Here is a 22,259-nt window from a genome sequence, read left to right on the forward strand (position 1 = left end):
GAGCCCGGTGATGGTGATGATCTTGTTCTTGGTTGTGAACCAATAGTTCCTTGTCCTGCGGGTATTTGGGATTCAATGCCCCCGTCTGATGGCGATGTGGGCCTGAGCATATCCATAAAAGAAATAAAGGTCGCACTGGCAAGAATAGCTCTGGGCAAAGCTCCAGGTTTGGACAAGATACCTGGAGACCTTTTTAAGAGTGAACCTGCTATTTGGGCTCCATATCTCTAGATGCTTTTTAATTCAATTATGCAAGGCATGAAGATTCCTCCAAGCTGGCTTGGTGCGGAAATAATTCCGATTTTTTTTTAAAAGGGCTCCCCACTCCTCCCAACCAACTATAGACCTATAAGTCTAATAGATATTTCTCAAAAAAATGTTGCGAGAGTTTTGCTCCTCAGACTGCAGTCATGGATGTAAGAGAGGAATGTTTTGTCCGCCCTACAGGCCAGCTTCAGGGAAAAATTGTCGACCCTGGATCAAGTTCTAAGATTACAATTGTTGTATTGGAAGACCGTATGTCTGCAGGGGGGTAGTCTCTTCTTAATTTTTGTAGATTTGAGATCTGCGTTTGATTTAGTACCAAGGGAGAAATTATGGTTGGTTCTGGCTGAGATGGGGGGTCCCAGTTTATTTAATTCGACTTTTTAAACGCTTACATGAATGCAACTATGCGCAAATCAGGTATGGGAAGGATGGTAATCTTACAGCCCCCATACCAATCAATCGTGGTGTTCGCCATGGGTGCGTGCTTGCGCCAACTTTATTTAGCCTCTATATTTATGGCCTGATTGATGCCTTGCTTGCAGAAAAAGATCTTGATGCCCCCAAGCTAGCCTCCCGTAGAATCTCGGCAATGATGTTTGCCGATGATACCCTATTGGTTGCCAAATCACCCATGGGAATACAAAGGGTTTTGGATAAATGTGAGATGTTTTGTAGAGACAGAGGCTTAGAAATGAACCTGCAGAAAACCAAATTTAAGGCATTTAATTGCCCAAAAAGTACACGCCCTAACCCGTCTTTAAATGGTAAACCCCTTAAGAGAGTGTCATCCTTTGTGTATTTAGGCATTACAATTACTGAGTCCATGGAATGGGGGGCACATATCAAAAAATCTACGCTAAAATCAGCACAATCTTCAGGTGGCATCATGAAGGTCTTTAATAAGTCCAGTAAAAGAATTGTTAGTCCAGCAATTGAAATTTATAGGGCTCAAGCAAGAGTTGGGGCTTTATATGGCGCAGAGTTATGGGGCCACCAAAATTTGAAAAAACTATCACGGTGGAGAATCAATTCTTAAGACAGTTATATAGATTACCTCGTAGTACCCCGTTGGTTCCGCTACGTCTGGACACAGGTATAACACCAATAGCTGAAGTAGCTAGCCTTAAGCCCATAATGTACTGGCGTCGCCTTTGGACCTCCCCCGAATTTATATCCTATAGGGAGGAATTATTAGAGGTATTGAGGTCACGGGGTGCTGTAAAAATACCATGGCTTGACCATAGAATATTTCTGTTAACCAGCATGGGTTTAGGGGACTGCTGGCTTGAACCTGAGTCAGCTTGTCTGCTAATATCTAAGGGTCATATGAAGGCATGCTACAAAGATTACAGACTAACCCAACTTCATACCTTTTCTGGGATTGGGAAATGTACTAGTGGTTTTTTAGAAATAAAAGACTCTCCTTGCTTTGAGTCGGCAATAGATCTCATTACTCCACCAGCGGCTAGGAAGCTCTATTTACAATATAGATATGGGGTGCTCCCACTTCGCTGCTTTACATCCAAGTGGAGAGACCAACAAACGACCCAGTGCCCGGCATGTGACCACCCCGAGGAAACAGAGCTCCATGTCTTTTTCAGTTGTTCTGGCTATCAGAAGGCAAGGAGACGTTGGTTGGTTCAGATTTGCAGGAATCTTGGCAGTAGGCGCTGCCTTGAAGCATTCAGGATACTGAAATCTGACTCAAGCATTCCAATAGTATACTCGGTGGCTGTTTTTTTGTTTTCAATGTGGTGCACTAGAAGGGTATATCTGAGATCCCGTAATAATGTACCGATTGCCCGGTAGCAAATGTGATAGTACAGCAAATTCACTAACCCCCTTGCTGCTTCATGTATAGTTTTATATGTAAGAGCTTTTTGCTTCTTTTTATACAGAGGTTCTTTTTTTAGTTAATTTATGTATTTATTGCACCATGCACTTTTCAAAGTCAATTGCGCAATCTCTGTCCAAATCCTATACCCTAAATTTAATGTATTCATAAACTGAAAATGTGTGTATAATTATCACTATTTTTTTAGTATTTTTAACCATGACTGATAATACGATGGAATTTTAGATGTAAAATGTTTGCTCTGTGATGTACTTTTAAGGTCATTTTGTCCAAAATAAAGTATTTTTGAATTGAATTGTTTGGGGGTGACCCTGCAGAGAGGGACAGGTCCAACAACTGGGTACCTTTAGAATCCCCACAATGTTGTAAAAAAACCAAAAAAAGACGCATATTTGGCATGGATCCTTTTGGTATCAAAAAAGTTATTAACGTTTAAAAGCGAGCTACACTTTACATCCAAAAAAGGATTTAGCATCAGGGCGAAAGTGTTAGCAGTCGAGAGGTTAATCCATTAACAACAGGTGTGATCACATTATTTTTAAGTTTAGTCAATTCCATTCAGTACATTCTCTCCTGAGGTTAACAGTATTCTGTCCAAGGTCTACCATTTTATTCTTTTTTAACTACTTTTTATTGAAAAGTAAAGATAGCAAACAGTATAATAGATAACAAGTTCAAACAAAGTACAGATTTAATAAACAAGATCTACCATTTTTTTAATCATTTGTACGAGCTGGGATTGAATTGAGATTTAATGCTTTCCACTGGATTTATAAACCGCGAGACCAGAATTAAAACCTTGCACTTTGATAGTAGGTTTCATGAAATTGTGGCGAGGGTTAAAATCTAATAGGTAACACTGATGGACATCCCCCATCATGGCTTCCTGTTTCAGCCCCAGATCAGAGCAGCACTGCGGCCGTGTGCTTCTATCCAGGCAGCCGCCTCTGATAGCAGACAGCTGGGAGCAGGGGGTGTGTCATTCTCTGACTTCCACGCCCCCCCTCTCTGCACTAGCAGCCGAAGCTGCCTCACAGGACCGGTCCGCCCTACTACGGATCTACGGTGCTTCCGATCGCTAGGCAGTCATGGTAAGCGTGTATGTTTGTACCTGGGATATGGAGCAGGTTTTGGTTTTTGATCTGAAATCCGGGTGTGGGAGAGTTTTGTAACCGATTCGCCATGCCAGAGCTTTCAAGTACACCCTGGGAGAAAGAATGGTTTGAGCAGGTAGCCATTCTGGTCGTTGTAGTTAATGAATAGCCAGGCTGTTATCTTTAGAAGGGTTCGAGGCACTCCGCTTCCAAACTGTTTTGCAGGCAAATCGTATTTTCAGTTAATTGGGAACTGAGCAAATGCATGAACCCTTTCTAAATGTGAGCAACACACTGGGCTGCGAGTCAATAACCGCGCGGCTTTGTAAGGTTCGCCGTGGAAGGGCAGCGCGCCTCTTGCAACAGGTTGTTGTTGACGATCATTTTCGACCTGCGTTTCTCTGGTTATTTTTATTTACCAATGTTACAAATTCGTGCTTTTGTGTTATTGAATTGTTACGTAGAAATGTAAGCAGTTATTGCCTTTTTACTACGACAGGATAAGTAAAAAACATACCATTTAGGCATCTAGTGACACCTCCGAATTACCTCCCAGTTATGCGCGACAGCTGTAGGTAATCTCGTTTGGGTCTGAAACGTGTTATCAGATAGCAACTTTAACCTCTTCCGTAAGTGAAATGATTTTGTACCCTTGTATTAGATTTACTTTCCTAAAAAAACATATTTGGCTTAAAATTGCACTTTTCCAAAGTGGGCATATTAAGTCTCCCATCTCCCCAAAATAGAAGCTTGCCATTTTCATTAAGTGTTGTCATGTACAATTCGCCCATATGTACAGAATCCACCTTTACATGCCCATGGAAGCCCTGGGTATGCTTCTTGTGATATAGGTGACATCTTTCTGACACACATTAGGCAAGGGATGGTCACAGCAAAGTAAAAGATGCTGATGATATGCCAAGCTTGGATACCTTTTCCAAGGACACATAAAGAGAGAACACATGGAATAGGCATCATATGCCAATGAAGGTTACTTTTTCCAGGACCACTGTAATTATCATGTCAAGAAGTGCCCCCATAATGTATAGAATGCCTCGATATATGATGGTGGGCTACCTTATTCCAGGACCACAATGATGTTAGTTTGCACATCCTGGTCCTCCTTATGCCAGGGACTTCACTCCCCAAGGAAATGCATAATCCTTATGTTTGAACAGAGACTGACGGAAGTGCTCACCCATGTGCACACACACACACATGCATACACAAAAATAACGCCCCTTTAGTGCGCGGATAGATGTCACAACTCTTAGCCATTGGGGTGGAAATCGGGAAGCTCTCAACACCCATGGCCCAGCAATAGTCCTCTCCCATAGACTCCTACTATGAGCAGCTGGAATCTGCTCCCATTCTCTTCCACATCGGACGATTCTCCAGTCTTCACTCCACCTACCATCTCAATCCAGACTTACCTTCCCATTGACACACTCTCTGTGGCTAGTAAGGCACATCCTTGAAAACATGTCCAATCACAATGTGAGTGCATGTTGCAGCGTTGATGTCTAATAGAGTGAAATTTACACCAGCACCCAAATTGTTTGGCCTGCACATGTTTGAGGGGACACTGAGCCTGTTATGCATACACAGTGTTAATTTTTGTTCTGGTTGTCGGCCAGTGGGTGTGGAGGAGCGTGGTGTTACCTCCTACAGTATCCTTTGGTTGACCGGAATGGGTTCAGGTTTTAAGAGCAGCAAGTGGAGGTAAATTGCCCTTGTCCTTGATCACCTTACTAGAATTTCTAGAACATACATGTACCATTGTGATGGCCTTGTGGTTTTATGGACTGTCTAGAATGTGTATTCCTACATGGCTTTGTGATTTTTTGCAGAGTCGGTCTGCTTTGCATAGGTAAGTAGTATCTAAATGTGCTGCAAATCAGTTACTGGACATGCTGGGTAGCGTAACAGGAGTGGAATTAAAAGTAAGATTGTTAAAGGTGGGATTATTGTTCTCCTCTGCCTGTCCATGCGTCACAAGCTTCCATGCTCCACCAAACTCCTCACAGTGCCAAGTCATAGGCAAAAACACACCTACAAGGGTCTATTCCGGTGGCTAGAGATACTTCACACACCCCGTACACGTGCCCAAACCTCTTGGGACTGTCTGATAATGTGACACAAATCTCTGCTCCATGTCCTGGTGTCTGAAGCTTTTACACCGTCTCTTGTTTCTTTGAGTCTCGCACTGTGTTCAGATGTCTCCTCATTCATTTTTTTTTTTTTTTTTTTTTTTTTTTTTTTTTTCTATTGACCTCAAGTTATCCAATGCCAGACATAACTCCTTCATTTCTTGTCTTTTCTTTCCATTCTGGACTTTGTGGGCTTACATTTAAAATGGAGGGAATACCAAAACTACAAGTACAAGAATATAATGAATAAAATCAGGGCTGGGGAAAAACGACACACCCGATATAGAACAACTTCAAAGTTGTTTTATGTGTTCCACAACACTATCTGTTCATGTTCTCGCACTAGACCCAATAGAGAAAATTAGCATAAACTTCATGTGGAAGTTTACACTTCCACTTGACCATACTTTACAATTTTTTGCCAGTCACAGACATTTCCAATAGTAGGCCTCAAAAACGGTTCTGGGTATGGCTTTCCAGAGAGACACTTGAATTGGGAATTTTTTGTGACACATGCACTCTGCTCCTATTTCTCCTGTATGTAACTGTACCTAGTGTTCAATTATTCGAAGGGGTAATGCACATTTTTTTTTCCTTTTCTTTTTCTCTTTTCTATGGGGAAACATTTCCCCTTGTGGATAAATCTCTTTCCTTACATCTCCAGATCTGAACGTATTAGGACCACCTTCCCACTTTGGAAGATTAGTTACACCAGCCCTATGCTGGAGTAAATCTTCGACCACTTCCGGGGTATGAACGGATCAGTGGATTTTGTGAATGGCAAAAATGTTCAGGTTAGTTGACACTCACAAATTTACAAGGTGAAGCACTGTGTTCCACTTTCATCACCTCTTGTGTGGGGGTTTGCTACTGTGGTATTCTACGCACTCGTGGTGAAGATGTACCTAGTATAACTAGTAATAAAACATTTACTGCTGTCGGGGTTACTTCTGTGAATTTCTGAGAGGCCTAAATAAAGGCATGTTCAGCCACATCCCTAATGCTTCGATCGATTTCTGATGAGAGAAAATCAATATGCTTCCCACCCATCTGCCTTGAAAGGGGTTTTTGTTTGTCAAAGTCAGAATGGTTACAAACTAAAAAGGTGTGCATGTTTAAGTGTACACACAACCATATATGGTGACACAGCTTGAATATTGCTCAGATTTAAAATCAAGAAACATTATTAAATGGTCGAAAGCACTTTGATTTTCCCTTCCCTGCTCTTTCAAAACAGAAGTTTCTATATACTGTGCAATCTATATGTATTTCCCAATTTGTAATGCTCTTTATGAGCCTCCATATTGTTGAGGCTTTACTGTAAATTGTGGTTTAGTTAATTAACTTCAGCCCGATGGGGAGAGAACATTCTTGTCGCACATGTTTTTTTTAACCCTTCGCAGCATTTTCTCTTTCTGTGAATTGAGGGCAAACTGCTGAGCCGCCTGTCCAGTCCGTTCTTTTATTTAAAATGTGCATTTTGTCAAAAGGTCGCTGCGCGCACAAATCAGACCAGCTCATTAGGATCCATGTCGCCAGCTGATTGTTTGCTGTCGTCTAAATTGCCTTACAAAGCTCCATTTCTTGTTGCGTGAGATTGTGCAAGCATCGCACATGTTTTGTTTGAAGCTTGCTCTTTAATGTAAAGCATGTGTCACATGGAAGAGATTAGTGGCCAGCTCCGCCATAGGCGGGAGTGAAGGCTTTGGGTGGGGGTGGGGACCGGGGTGCACTGCTATCGGCGCGTACCCCACGGGAGGGAATAGTGCATTGGTAAACTTTGAAGATTATTGTAGTCGCGAACATTTCGACAATGATGACTTTACATAGCAAGATGCTGGTCACAATTCGCATGTCTCCTCAAAATGGATAGAGGTCGTGATGCAGGAGGTGTATATGGAGGGAGACAGCACAGACCTAATTTACATGGATTTTGTTACATATGACATTCACAAAGAGGGAGTAGTCACAGATTTTTATTATAGTATTATAAAAAAAATTATTTGTCGGATTGGACCCGTGATGAGCTTTATTAGGCTGGCTATCAGCACATTGGTCCCCGAAAGACTTGGATGGCTTTCATGCTCATCCTAGATACGAGGTAGGGAGTGAAGTAGGGGGAGAGCACATAGACTGTAGGACCAAACGAAGGGTGCGGGTCAGGTGAGCAGGGGACTGGGATATATTGAAGGGCCCAGGCAGGATGTCCTTCTCCATTCCAGGCGGATCACCGTGGGACATCTTGCACACTAGCTGTGCAGAGGTGCATGATAACAGGGACAGTCCTGCTGGGCTGCAGGCTAGGAGATTGCCTCCAGACTTAGATGGCTCCACTTTTTGGAATTACCCCCCTTTATACTTTCGGTTCTGTTCTGAACATCTTGCCTTGCATACGATTTCCTTCTGTTTCAGTCGTATTGGGATCATTCTGGGCAGGTTGTGTTCTAGCTCATTGATGCCTTTGGCCAGGTGCATTCATTCCGACGCTTTTAATTTCACCAGCTGCTCTCTGACATCTTTGAAAAAGTGGTTCCCCTCAAAGCATTGGGAATCCAACAATGCCTATGCTAAGCTGGCTCAACAGAATGTAAAAAAAAACTAAACTAGATCGCTCGAAAGGTGGAACAAAATATTATGACTTTAGCATAGAAAACAATTGCAGAGAAAGTACTGAATACATAAAGAAATCAAGAATATCAAAATCGTGCACTATCCGCAGCGCATTTCTGGCTTTCCAAATTAAGGAGCTTTTAAAAATTATTTTTGAGTTCTGTTAGAACTAGGCTCACGAGCTCTGAAACTCATGGGCTGATCACATGACCGGCTTTAGCACTGGTGGCGCCCTGTGTCACAATCCTTTTTGGCGCCCCCTCCCACCCATGACCTCCTCTTAAGCCTCACTACCGCCAGGGCAAAGAGGCCCTCATCTCTCCATAGCCCCTTTCTCACATTCACGTCCGTTGTTTTAAAGCACTGGTAAAGGTTGGCTTTACTAATGAGAATGTATATGTACCCAAACAAACTCTTTTTAGAAACATTAGGAATAGATAATGAAACCGTGGAGAAAAATTCACAACATCCTAACCTTTTTAATGCAATTTGCCCTTTTAAGACGGTTCAGTAACTGTCACTGTTCTATATTGGGGTTGTAGCTTGTGAACTGCAGTTACAAAAGGATCTCTGTGTCAAAAGCAGTAATCCCACTCAGCTATCTATAACAAAATACAGATCTGTGATCTACAAAGTATACGTTCTTTGCAGCAGGTATATTAAACCACTGAGCTACCATATGGTGAGCCAAATCTGCCACTAAACAAAACACAGAGCTCTCTCTTTCCCTGGAACATTAATCGCAATAGTTATTGTGACATTTTAATTGTGTCCTGAAAGCTGAACACACAAGGAGCTGGCAGCAGTTGTTTTTTAATTCATACGTTTTTGCTAATCACCGCCTCCCTGAGGTCAGCGCCCTCCTTCCCAGGTTAGCGCCCAGTGCAGCTGTACCAGTCGCACTGGCCTAAAGCTGGCTCTGACTGATCATTTAATTGAAAAGGCCTCACTTCTAATCAAGAATAGTTTGCCAACCCCCTTCAGTCATACTCCAATCCTCAAAAACGCACAACTAAAATTCTGCACGTTCTACATTCTTTCCAAAAAGACACTATTGACTTGATAGGGTATATTTGCACCTGACGCAGCAAACAGATCCACAGTAAAGGAATCATTCCTAGCCAAGCTCTTTGAAAAAGCTGCCTTCGCTGAAAAATCAGACATTGTTATGCAAAATATCCTCCCCTCAGTCATCATCTGGCTTCCAGCTCCAGAAGAAGCACTAAAACCAGTGGTCGAAATGGGTGGGATCCGCAGGGCACAGCGTGGTCCTACTTTTTTAATTTGATAGAATCCATTGCCCTGCATTTTTAGGTCTCGCCTGAGCCAGTGCACATGTGGTGCTCTGCAAGGCTTTTAGTAAGGGCTTTTAAACTCGAAACACATGTCCGTGCGTGTGCTTTTTTTTTTAATCTTCCTGCTATTGGCCTTTGCATGCGTCTTTCTAAGAAAGACAGCACGCAATTGGCCCAAGACAGGTACATGTTCCACCTTCTCTCTCCCTGGCCTAGGATGCTCGGGAGCGAGAAGCAGCGCCATCTGTTTACAATTATTGTGACTGCGAGACTCGGTCGCGTTAAATGGAAACAGATGGCGGTCACGCTGGCCCTGGTGCACTTTTGCTCCAAACGTGGCGCTTTCACTTTCGCCGCCGATTAGAGCTATTAGCTGCACAGGCAGTTTAGCAGCCTGTGCGGTAAGATCGCTGTACACGCACTTTGTCTGTGCCCCTAACTCACCTGCACTTTCCGCATGTATGTACACTTGAGCAGCCTGTACACATTAGCAGTCTGTGCACTTAGACAGCAGTAGACCACCGCTATCCGAACGCTTAGCTGCCTGTACTGGACACCCTCACCGCACTATTTCTTAGATCCTGTTCACTCTAACTCCATGTGCGCCTTGGTTAGTTTCCTACTGCGTCCCTCCCGCTCCCTCCACATTCCAAGCAAGACTCGTGTTCGCTTTTAACATGTATATTTTATGTTAAATTCAATACTATTGGAAAACGTCCATAACGACGCTTAAGTTTTTGCATTTACCCAGCCCCCATGCACAGTGTTTTCCCACTTTTACCAACCTTTGGATATCCAGGTTATGTCTCTGAGACCCTAGAATCACAGCCCTGAGTCACATCCATGAGGAATGACTGCTGACATGAAACCAGTAGCTACAATGTAACTGCACTGTTACAGTTTGCAAGTACCGTGCTGAGTGTAAGGGCCCCTCTCTGTCCCATATCAGCATGGAACAGATCATCCTGTGGGATCGTGCAAGCAAAATGCACTAAACCCAGCGTGTAACGAGAACACAAGAACCCCCAACGTGTATTGACGTGATCTCTCTGCTTGTAATTGATATTCATATTCAGTCACGAGTAAACAATTCTCAGAGCCAACTACATGCATTCAAAACTGTGATCGTCAACGTTAAAATGAAGAACACATAAACTTCCAGATGCAAACACGATATTCAGACCTACGGGCATATAAGCCTAATATATGGCATCCTTTAGATTTAAACAAAGTCTACACCTCACTGTATGTATACACACAATATACACATCCCTCCACATAAGTGCATAGAGGACAGAAAATCCACATGTATCTGCTGTGATCTTCAGATGCACACCCAGTGTACAGATCTATAAGGCCACATGTAAATATTACACACAGAAACTCCCACATGCCCACTTACATATCTCTCTGCATGCATTGTTAATATATAGATTTCTCCAGGTGTAGACACAATGTACAGAGATGTCTCGAGACCTCAAGTAAACACAAATTTGGTAGAAGGAAACTTCTACTATAGGCACACACAGAGAAAGCTTCACACATGCACACAATATAATATACAGATCCCTAAGTGTGTGTACGTGAGACACAAGCCTGCATGCATACACGTAAGAGACACCAAGACTACATGTAAACATAATATACAGTAACTTTCACATGTGCACACACTGATCGCAGGACATGTAATCATAATGTTCAAATTCTGTCACTTGCAGACACAATATACAGATCTCTCAGACCACAAGTAAAACAAGCATTGGCATAGCCAATAGGTCTCGCCTTTGGGACCTTATAAGTATTTAGTTATGCAGCAGGTCCCAAAGGCAAGACCTATTGGCTATGCCAGTGCTTGTTATTTGAAGAATGCGCCTCTAAACGGCAGAAATAACCAAGGCTTCTAGGTAAAAAGGTAAAATGTTTGTGGCTGTTCGGGGACATGTGGGAAGAGAAGGAAAAGGACTCTGTCTTTTCCTTCTTACCCAGAGAAAACTAGGACAGTGTCCACTTCTCCTGCTCTGCCGCTGTCAGCTGCCCCTCCCCTCTCTATCTCGTCTTCTTATTCCCTCTTTCTGTTTCGCCCCTCCTCGCTTGCTGAATGAAAACCGTGACTTCAAGAAATGACTCTCATCCTCTCTTTCCTTCATCCATTACCCTGTGAAATGGATCCAAAACAGAAAGAAACACTTTTGCTGGAAATGTCCTCTTATTCTGACATTTTTGTATTCCAAAGTGCAGACTTGGGAGGAGAGGGAAAAAAAGGTTAAAAATAACTAAAGTAAGACCTAGTTTTCGCAAAGTGACCGGATTGGTTTTATACACACAAACACATGAGTGCCAGTTTACAGAAAATTTTCCAGTGAAGCAATACTTTCGTTTTCTCGCCTCTCTTCGAACAGCATCGTTTTTCCCAGATGGGAAAGTGCACAATTCCTGGAGGTACTGCAATTCCTGGTTGATCCGTGGAGTGGGAAACGTTTAATGTTATCCTTATCAGCTGTATTCCTTATTTTAGTTTATAAAATGTGTACTGGTTGTGTTCAGGGATGTGGTCTTTTTAAACCATACTGCTTATGTTTTAGAAGGATACAAGCAATCAACATTGCTTCTGGGCCCTGTATTCATGTCCTTATCTTTTTCAGGCAAAAATACTAATTGATTTCTGAATAATGAGTGTAAAAGTTTTAAGGTAACCATGCTGTTCCTGCTTACATTTCACATGCTTGACCTAATCTTGCATTCCCTATGAGTGTATGCATTTTTCTGGATGTTATTTTTTTTTCTTTCAGGAAGCAGATTACTCTTGGCTAGTGCATATTTTGAATTGAGTTGCATCTAGGTGTTTATAGTGGGGCACAATTGGGTTGTAGCTGAAGGCAGTATGAATTTCTCTCAGTTGGCCAGTATGGTGGTCAGTGGGGAAGAGGATGTGGCACTTCCAGACGCTGTGACCGTGCATGATACTCCAGCGTACCCGCTGCTCTCAGTGAAGCCCCTATTCCTGGCTCTACCCACTGGTATCACACCGCTGGACATTGCTGGGTTCACATACTTTCCTCTTCCCTGGAACTGTGATTGAAGTTTAACTGGTTAAGAGTGAAGCCCCCCATTGTCACCTAATTCATGGTCCCTATTCAGGACCCGTCCAATATACCAAGTAATACTCACTTCCAATAGCCAGCTGGAACGGAAGTACAACCGGCAGAGGAATCCATGATGATCTTCACATTGCCAAAAGCCCTGAAGAAGTCTTGGGGTACTTCCCCAGACGAAACAAGTGTTGGCTGGGCAATCGTTCAGGAATAAAGAAGAAATACACAAAACTTATAAATGTTTTTTGTGATGTTCAATATACGTTTTGTAATTTAATTTCTCTTGTGTGTGAACGTATGACACAGAGTACACTAGACAACTAAATTAATACGTGCACAGGCCTGTAGCAATCCATAGGACCTCTGGTCTTTAACTCAGGGAGTGCAGGGTTAACCCCCTCCTGTTAGCACGCCCCACGATAATGAGAACCGCACTCGGGTACACCTGTTGCAGGCGCCACTCCCTACCACACATTTCCAAAACCCTGTCTCTTTGTATTCCCTATGAGTGTTTGCATTTTTCAGGATGTTATTTTTTTCTTTCCTTTCAGGCAGCATATGACTCTTGGCTAGTGCATACTTCGAATTGAGTTGCATCCAGGTGTTTATAGTGGGACACAATTGGGTTATAGCTGAAGGCAGTATGAATTTCTCTCAGTTAGCCAGTATGGTTACAGAGGTAAAAGAAAGTGAAATAGAGAGAGGGAGAGCGATATTGAACATGTTAAAGACACGAAGTACAAAATATCAAGACATATCCGTCAAAATATTAGAGTTAAGGTATTCTGTTCCAAATAAATGAACATAAAAATCAGAGAATGCATTTTGGACTATATTATTACTGGAGATTATGATCGAAGTCTTGGGCACAATTTTCCCCTCCCATACTTCTATTAAGCTGCTAAGGGATATAGTAAAGGTTTGTGCTTTTTAATGTATGGGCCTGACACCTTCACAAAGGCTCTGAATCACTATAGTAGTACAGGTACTGACTCCCTGGGCAGTGAAGTTTTTATCACAGCATCATCTCCATATAGCAACACCACATGCTCTCTTCTTCCACCCATATGATCCCCGGCTCCATTTTGTGGCACAGCCAAATCACAAAAAACAGTGTTAATTGCAGTCTTGATTGACCTTCAGAATATGGTCGATTACACTGGCACGGATGCTCTCCTCTCCCACTGGCACTTTTCTGCTTTCAACACAGTTGACCATCTTCTGGTGCTCAAATCGACATTGGAATCAAAGGCTCTGTCTTTCACTGATGAAGTCCTACCTTGCAAAAAATCCCAAATCGCTCCTGATTCCCCACCCCCTTCTGTGCACTACCAGTTTCCGCAAAGAATCGGTGTCCCTCAGGATTCAACAATTACCCTGTTTCTTTTTCATTTCCAACTGTCCCTGCTTTGAGAAATCAGCAACTACATGTAGTTTAGAAGGGCATGGAGACCTGGCTGTTCCCCCAAAACATAATATAAACTGCAGTAAATTCGGAAGAATCACTAGTTTGGCCCATTTTAGCCACAGTCCTTGTTAATACCAACACTTTGTGAAGACCATTTGATTTTTACTAAAGTTATATGTATAATATACTTCTAGGAGCTTCGTCCAGCTCTCTTCATCCATTGGTCTCTAATTGTCCGATTCATATTTTTCATCCACCTACTACATTATGGGGAAATAGAGCAGCCCACATCAGCTATTGGTTAACCTCACTGTGAATGATAGCATTATTCCCTTTGACAAGGAGCACGGTCATACACAACACACACACAGTAGATTCCCTCAGTGCCCTGGACAAGATGCTTTGGTTAAATCTTGGCCCTTGGTACTCTTGGTTACAGAATGATATGAATGTTGTTGCTTGTGGTGTTGAGTCTGATTGGCCGGGTTCATTGATGTCACACTGCTCCACATAGTCTCTGCAGGCAGCATCAGAGGGGCGGGGTGTTAGAGCTGTTCCTCGTCCCTTTGCTCTCGATCAGATCGCAGTGCCATATACGATTCAAAAGGAACCCATAAGTCTTTGGGTCTGCTCACTGCAGGTACCAGAAACCAATATTCTGGTAACTGTTCTTGACAATATGCAATATCTGTGATCCAGCAATTAGATTGTGGCACAGCGGCGCGACCCCAGTGCATGGCCCACAGCATTTTGCAAGCAGTAACATCATAGCTGTAAGTTTGCACACATCATGAATGTCCTTTACATAGCCCAACAGGGCTACAATGGGTGATCTAGGCATTACATTGCTAGTTATGCTGCCTTTTTTATTTTTAAATGCACAAATTTAGTAACTTTGATATTTACTTTGGTAAATAGGATTGATCACTGGGAATAAAGGGCACTCGTGTACAGACTGGTATTGGAAGTCAAAGGGTGTATGGAAAATCTCTTAAAGTGGACTAAGGGTGGGGAATCATAGTGGATATAGTCAAGTAAGTTGTGTTGGAGTTGGGTGAATGATTGCATTTAGATTGCATTTAGACAAGAGAGGCTCGGATGGTAGGAGATAAATAGAAGGAATGTAAATGTTTGTGTATTATGGCATGACTGGTGGGGGACTAAAAGCTGTCGATGGGGTTTGTATTAGTGACCCAGAAATGAGTTGAAATAAGTGTTTGCTGTTTGGCACTAATGAATGAATGAAAATATTTATAAAGTGCACAGCTACTATGAGAGTGTTTTCCGGCGCGAAGGCAAATGGCCAAAAGAGAGCATTGTTCCTCCCCCCAATCTGAACACATGGTTTTTTAAGTGCCTCGGAAAAAAAGCTTTGTCTGGAATACATTTGAGTTGGAGGATGTTATACCTTGCATCTTTTGGTGTGATATACCCTGTCTTTTTACTTCTGACCTCCTGTTTCTGATTGTGTGCTTCATTTAGTTTGTTGCTGGTTTTAGGACTCTGGGCACTTTACTGATGCTGGCGAGTGATAAAGTACAAGTCCGCCCTATCTAAATTGTATTGGTGATTGGTTTTGCCATTATTGGCATATTTGATTTACTAGTAAATCCCACATAAAGTGCAGCAGGTGTGGCCAGGGCTTGTAATTCAAATGCCACCGTGGACCGGAAGCACTGAATATACCACACACATGAGTAGCCCTGCAAACATGTCTCAGGCCTGCCATTAAAGTGTCTGTGAGTGCAGTTTCGTACTGCTATTTTGACATGGTAAGTGCACCCACATGCCAGGCCTAAACCTTCCCTTTTACTACATGCAAGTCACCCCTAAGATTGGTCCAAGGCAACTCCATAGGCAGAGTGGAGTGTATTTAAAAGGTAGGACATGTACTAGTGTGTTTTACATGTCTTCAGAGTGAAATACTGCTAATTTCGTTTTTCACTATTGCAAGGCCTATTTCTTTGATCGGGTAACATGAGGACTGCCTTGAAATATCTTTTAAGTGTAATTTCCCATTGGGAACAGATGGAGATTTGGAGTTTAGAATTTCTGATCTCACAATTTAAAAATACATATTTTTGTGAAGTTGGTTGTGAATTGTAAATTTGAAATCCCACTTTAAGAAAGTGGGCATTTTCTTGTTTAATTATTTTGTGCCTCTGCCTGTCTTCAGAATACATGTCTGGGTTTGCTGACAGTTTGGCTCTTGTGCATTCACTCAAGACAGCCACACAAAGGGAGCTGATGTGAGCCCTGAATATCTTTATGGCCCGTCACTGGGCTGATGGGCCTTCCTGAACTAGAGTGGTTGGAGGAGTTGTCACTGACTCCTGAATAGGGCTGGGCCTGTCCTTGAACAAAAGAGTCTCCATTCCCTTGTAGTGTACCTGGAGCCAGGGCAGGGAAAGGCAGGGTCTTGCACACTACAAAGACTTTCCTTTTGAAGTTTGCCTACTTTCAAAGGAAGAAAGGGCTAATAAGTATTGGACCTCTGTCACCTCAAAATCAGAACACCTCTGGACTGAGGAGATTCTGCGGGATGAAGAGCTTGAGAAGCTGCCAGGAGGGTCAGCTGTGTTGGCCTGCTGCTTTGTTGCTCCTGTCCTGGGAGTGAAAGGACTGCACTTTGCTTTCAGTATCCTGCTTCTAAGGTTCTGCAAGGGTTAGAGTTGAGCTTGCCTCCAATAAGAAGTCTCAGGGCCATGAAAGACTTCACCTGCTTCACTCTTCTACTGAGAGTCCTGACTTGCCAAGTGGTGCCAGATGCAGTTCCTCAACCTGTTGACCTTGAGGAGAAAATCCATGCATCAACTCCCAGCATCTGTTTTATCGACACACTGCTGTAAAAGATCATCGCATCCCCGGTACCTGCCCTGAAGCATGGTTTCCGCTTGACTCATCGACCACGGCTTTCACCACAGGCCCCCGCGTCTCAAAAAAATCACTGCAGCATGAGTTTCGAGCCCCGTGCCACTGACGTCTGTGACACCGGCTCTGACTCAGGACCTGCTTTGTGGCTGTGGAATTGACACCTCGCCTGCTTAGCTGCTGTTGCATCGATGCAGGGCGTCTGGGTATTTTACGCATCGTCCCCGGGTGCGGATGCTTCATTGGCTCCACACCACAGTAAGGAACCGAGACTGCATGTCCGTAAACCGATGCATCACCTCTCCTGTATAGTAAGGAACCAACGCATTGCTTTGCTTTTCCGGCAACTATCCTGCACCTCGCAGAGTCTTGAATTTTTGATGCATGCAAGGTACTTTGTGCTAAAACAAACGCATCCATTGATGTCTATGCTATGGAATAAACTTGCTTAATATTTTAAAAGTGATATTTTGACTTGTGTATGTTAGATTTTTATCATTTTGGTCTTGTTTTATTCAGATAAATATTGGCTATGTTTCTAAACTGGCGTGGACTCCTTTTGTAGTGTTTTCAGTTTGTTCCTGTGTGTGTATACAAATACTTTACACATTGCCTCTGAGACAAGCCTAACTGCTCATGCCAAGCTACCAAGGTGGTGAGCAGGGGTTATCTTAGCTGTGTGACATCCTCAACCTGACTATAGTGAGGGTCCCTACTCGGACAGTGCGCAAACCACTGGCAACTAGAGACCCCAATTCTAACTGAGGGGAAGCTCATTCCTGTGCTTAGCAGGCCGAACCACACAACTTCTTACGCTTAGTGTGTGGAATGACTAGCAGCCGTGCAGCCTGTGAACGTAAGGTTCTTTGTGGATGGTATCCATTTAGGTATTTGGGGCCGGCTTTTTTTTTTTTTTTTTAGAGTTTTATATAGCGCAAACTAGACCCAAGAAAATCCGGTATCGGAGCGCTTTACATGAGCACCAGTTTCTTTACAGATGAACACAATCATTTTTTTTTGTTAGGCATGGGGAGATTTAGTGATTTGCCCAGAATCACAGGATGCTGAGCGTCGTTGCCGAGGCTCAAACCCGGTTCCCCAGCTTCGAGGTCAACCGCTCTATCCGTAAGGCTACATCCTCTCCCCAATAAAAAACTTGGAGCGCGAGAGTCAAGACTTTAAAAATCATCCTTTTCCTCACCAGTTGCCAATGCAGTTGGTTCCGGTAGTGCGATACAGAGGCGCATTTGGGGAGCTTAAACAAAAGTCGAATTGCTGTATTCTAGAAGGTTTGCAACCGCTGCGTTAAGTAGTCTGGGATCCCCTGATAGAGAACATTTGCGTAATCCAATCTGCAGAGAATCAAAAGTTGGACAACTAAGTATCCAGCAGGAGGTTTTAACCACTGCTGAAATCTGAGATTTAAAAGATAGGTGAACGTTGACGTGCATCCCTCGATTCCTAGGCACCTCTGTGGTGTGTTTGTGTATTAGTTGGTGAGTGTTCAGAGAACCGCTGCATGACAAGGATCTTTATTCAATGATTAGGTTGTACTATAAGAATGTTGCATTACAAACAACTATGTGCAATTTTAAGGGTGCTAAAATAGTGGATGCAGTGTGCTTGACTGAGAAGGTAGACGAGTAAAAGCGGTACGATTGTGATGTATTTGTGGAAGACAAGGTTTTTTTGGGGGGTGGGTTCCCCCCCTCAACCCCATGTTTATTTGTTAAGCAGATATGAGTAGATATGGCATGGTCAGTGCATAGCGTTGCCTTACCGTTGGGGTTGGTTGATGCTTTAGTGGTCTCAGTGAATGGAAATGGGGTAGTGCAGGAGAGGTGCCCTGTGATGAAAATGAAGGTTTGATTAAAGATGAATCGACTGTTTAATGGATACAGGGAACGTGCTTTGGCGATCAGGGTGGTGGCTCATGAAATACTATAGGAGAACAGAAGGGTCCCAGCACAAGACATTCCTTGGTCACTATATCTGCTTTGATGTAGGCGCTTCAAGGATATCAAAAGTCTTTTGGAGCCGTACCCATTTATACATTTGTGATCATGTTCAAGAAGGATCAAAATCAAAGGGCTTCAGGTCTGTTCTAGTGGTGCTATGGTGAATGGTACTCAAATGCTGTATAGCATTGTTGCCTCAAGAAGATATCCTGGGGAACGGGGCAGGGATGGTGGACTACAGGAACTTGTTCTAGGATTACTTGTACAAAATGATGGTCAGTTGATGTTTCCATGGGCTTCATGCTCAATTTAGGATAGAGCTATTATTGGGCCTTCGGTGACAACGGCTGCCCAGAACAGAGCTTCCTATTTGTGAACAGATGATAGATTTTTCAGCAGGGGTCTTCAGCCTTTTCTATAATGAGAGCTGCTTTTGATCAAGGAAAGTAGGCATGAGCTACTAAAGACCTTGACCATTGTTGCAGTGGTTATCATATCTAATATAATCACAATAGCGACCACACCTGGCAGGTTTACTAGTAGTGACCACTGAGACGTAGGTTTCAATATCGAGTCACAAAATATTGTCATGCCACAATATCCTAGTCAGAATATTGAACAACACAATATTATGAAAGCTTACATATATTACCTACTAGTGGTCTCCCGTAGGTAGTTATAGTTAGGACCATGTTTCCATAGGAAAAGGGATTTTTGACTTGCCTATAACTTTCTCTCTGTTTGACGAATCTTCACGAAATTATCACCAAAAAGTGTCCTAGTGAGTCTTATTGTGCATGGAAAGTTTTGTGGTGATCCATCAAGCCGGAGCTGAGAAAAAGGAGGGCGTCAAAAAAAGCATGCATCGGGGAACAACCTTTACAACGCAACTTTTACAACGCACTACACTTACAACGCATTTTTTACAACGCAAAATCCATTACAACGCACTACACTTACAACGCATGACACTACAACGCATTTTTAAAAACTACCTTTACAACGCATTCCATTACAACGCCTACCATTACAACGCATAATATTACACTACACTATCCAACACTTACCCTACTGTTGCACCCCCTGGAGTTAGAATAGTAATTTTTACCACTATACTATCCAACACTTACCCTACTGTTGCACCCCCTGGAGTTAGAATAGTAATTTTTACCCCTATACTATCCAACACTTACCCTAATGTTGCACCCCCTGGAGTTAGAATAGTAATTTTTACCCCTATACTATCCAACACTTACCCTACTGTTGCACCCCCTGGAGTTAGAATAGTAATTTTTACCCCTATACTATCCAACACTTACCCTACTGTTGCACCCCCTGGAGTTAGAATAGCAATTTTTACCCCTATACTATCCAACACTTACCCTACTGTTGCACCCCCTGGAGTTAGAATAGTAATTTTTACCCCTATACTATCCAACACTTACCCTACTGTTGCACCCCCTGGAGTTAGAATAGTAATTTTTACCCCTATACTATCCAACACTTACCCTACTGTTGCACCCCCTGGAGTTAGAATAGTAATTTTTACCCCTATACTATCCAACACTTACCCTACTGTTGCACCCCCTAGAGTTAGAAAAGTAATTTTTACCCCTATACTATCTAATACTTACCTTAAATGCAATTTACTATTATGCGTTGTAATGGTATGCGTTGTAAAGGTAGTTTTTTAAAATGCGTTGTAGTGTCATGCATTGTAAGTGTAGTGCGTTGTAATGGATTTTGCGTTGTAAAAAATGCGTTGTAAGTGCATGCGTTGTAAAAGTGTGCGTTGTAACGACATACATCCGCATGCATCCCATGTTAATTCCTACAGACAAGGCTGCAGCTCGAACTGCTGAACGGAATTACACCAAATTTGGCAGCAAGCTACCTTTTGGTCCACAGATTGTGCTTTTTGTTATTTAGTGTAAATCCTGTCAGTAGTTGTTGAGAAATGTATGGAAATGTGAATGTAGATATCTGCAATCGCGGCTGATTCGTGATGAATAGCGAATACATGTGCCAATATCTGGACAGTCCCTGGGGCTGAAATTAAACGGCAGAACATGACATAAGCGGTCAGATTGAATGTGTTCCTGACTCCATAGGAGAAATATAAGGATCTTGGAAAGACTCCACATTTGTACAATACGTCACTAAACATGTTTTTTTCCACGCTCAATATCCACGAATTTGACGTGACCGTCCGCGCGCCGGCATGTAATGTCCCTGTGAATTCTCGAATATCAGCGAAAATAAAAAAAATACCTACTCAGACAGTGATGCATCCACTCGGTCACAAATCCACTCACAGACCAACTTAGGAATTCATCCACCCACATAGAGACACATGCACTCACTCACTGACCTTCACAGCTACTCATCCACCCACTCACACGTCCACTCAGAGACTCATGCATACACCCACAGACCCACTCAGAGAATCTTGTACCTATAGACCCACACAGAGGCTCATTCACCCACTTAGACTCACTAAGACTCATGCATTGACCCGTGCACCCACCCGCAGACCCGTGCACCCACCCGCAGACCCGTGCACCCACCCGCAGACCCGTGCACCCACCCGCAGACCCGTGCACCCACCCGCAGACCCGTGCACCCACCCGTAGACCCGTGCACCCACCCGCAGACCCGTGCACCCATTCGCAGACCCGTGCACCCACTCGCAGACTCAACATTTGTACAATACGTCACTAAACATGTTTTTTTCCACGCTCAATATCCACGAATTTGACGTGACCGTCCGCGCGCCGGCATGTAATGTCCCTGTGAATTCTCGAATATCAGCGAAAATAAAAAAATACCTACTCAGACAGTGATGCATCCACTCGGTCACAAATCCACTCACAGACCAACTTAGGAATTCATCCACCCACATAGAGACACATGCACTCACTCACTGACCTTCACAGCTACTCATCCACCCACTCACACGTCCACTCAGAGACTCATGCATACACCCACAGACCCACTCAGAGAATCTTGTACCTATAGACCCACACAGAGGCTCATTCACCCACTTAGACTCACTAAGACTCATGCATTGACCCGTGCACCCACCCGCAGACCCGTGCACCCACCCGCAGACCCGTGCACCCACCCGCAGACCCGTGCACCCACCCGCAGACCCGTGCACCCACCCGCAGACCCGTGCACCCACCCGCAGACCCGTGCACCCACCCGCAGACCCGTGCACCCACCCGCAGACCCGTGCACCCACCCGCAGACCCGTGCACCCACCCGCAGACCCGTGCACCCACTCGCAGACCCGTGCACCCACTCGCAGACCCGTGCACCCACTCGCAGACCCGTGCACCCACTCGCAGACCCGTGCACCCACTCGCAGACCCGTGCACCCACTCGCAGACCCGTGCACCCACCCGCAGACCCGTGCACCCACCCGCAGACCCGTGCACCCACCCGCAGACCCGTGCACCCACCCGCAGACCCGTGCACCCACCCGCAGACCCGTGCACCCACCCGCAGACCCGTGCACCCACCCGCAGACCCGTGCACCCACTCGCAGACCCGTGCACCCACTCGCAGACCCGTGCACCCACCCGCAGACCCGTGCACCCACCCGCAGACCCGTGCACCCACTCGCAGACCCCCGTGCACCCACTCGCAGACCCCCG

General features: G+C 43.9%; 1 protein-coding gene across 2 annotated transcripts in view; it reads left to right on the plus strand.

Moving 5' to 3' along the window:
- Nucleotides 1-2,963: 2,963 nt before the first annotated feature.
- PCBD1 (pterin-4 alpha-carbinolamine dehydratase 1) overlaps nt 2,964-22,259 on the plus strand; it is a 158,457-nt gene continuing 139,161 nt past the window's right edge. The window contains exons 1-2 of one of the 2 annotated variants that reach the window (XM_085607113.1): nt 3,027-3,213; nt 6,031-6,160. In XM_085607113.1, coding sequence (XP_085463239.1) covers nt 6,119-6,160 — 42 coding nt within the window. In that variant the 5' untranslated portion in view covers nt 3,027-3,213; nt 6,031-6,118. Of the gene's footprint in view, nt 3,214-6,030; nt 6,161-22,259 lie in introns of both variants that reach the window. The other variant, XM_085607123.1, reaches the window with a different exon arrangement.

This window comes from Triturus cristatus, chromosome 1_2, assembly GCF_964204655.1.
Source record: "Triturus cristatus chromosome 1_2, aTriCri1.1, whole genome shotgun sequence".
Taxonomy (NCBI): Eukaryota; Metazoa; Chordata; class Amphibia; order Caudata; family Salamandridae; genus Triturus; species Triturus cristatus.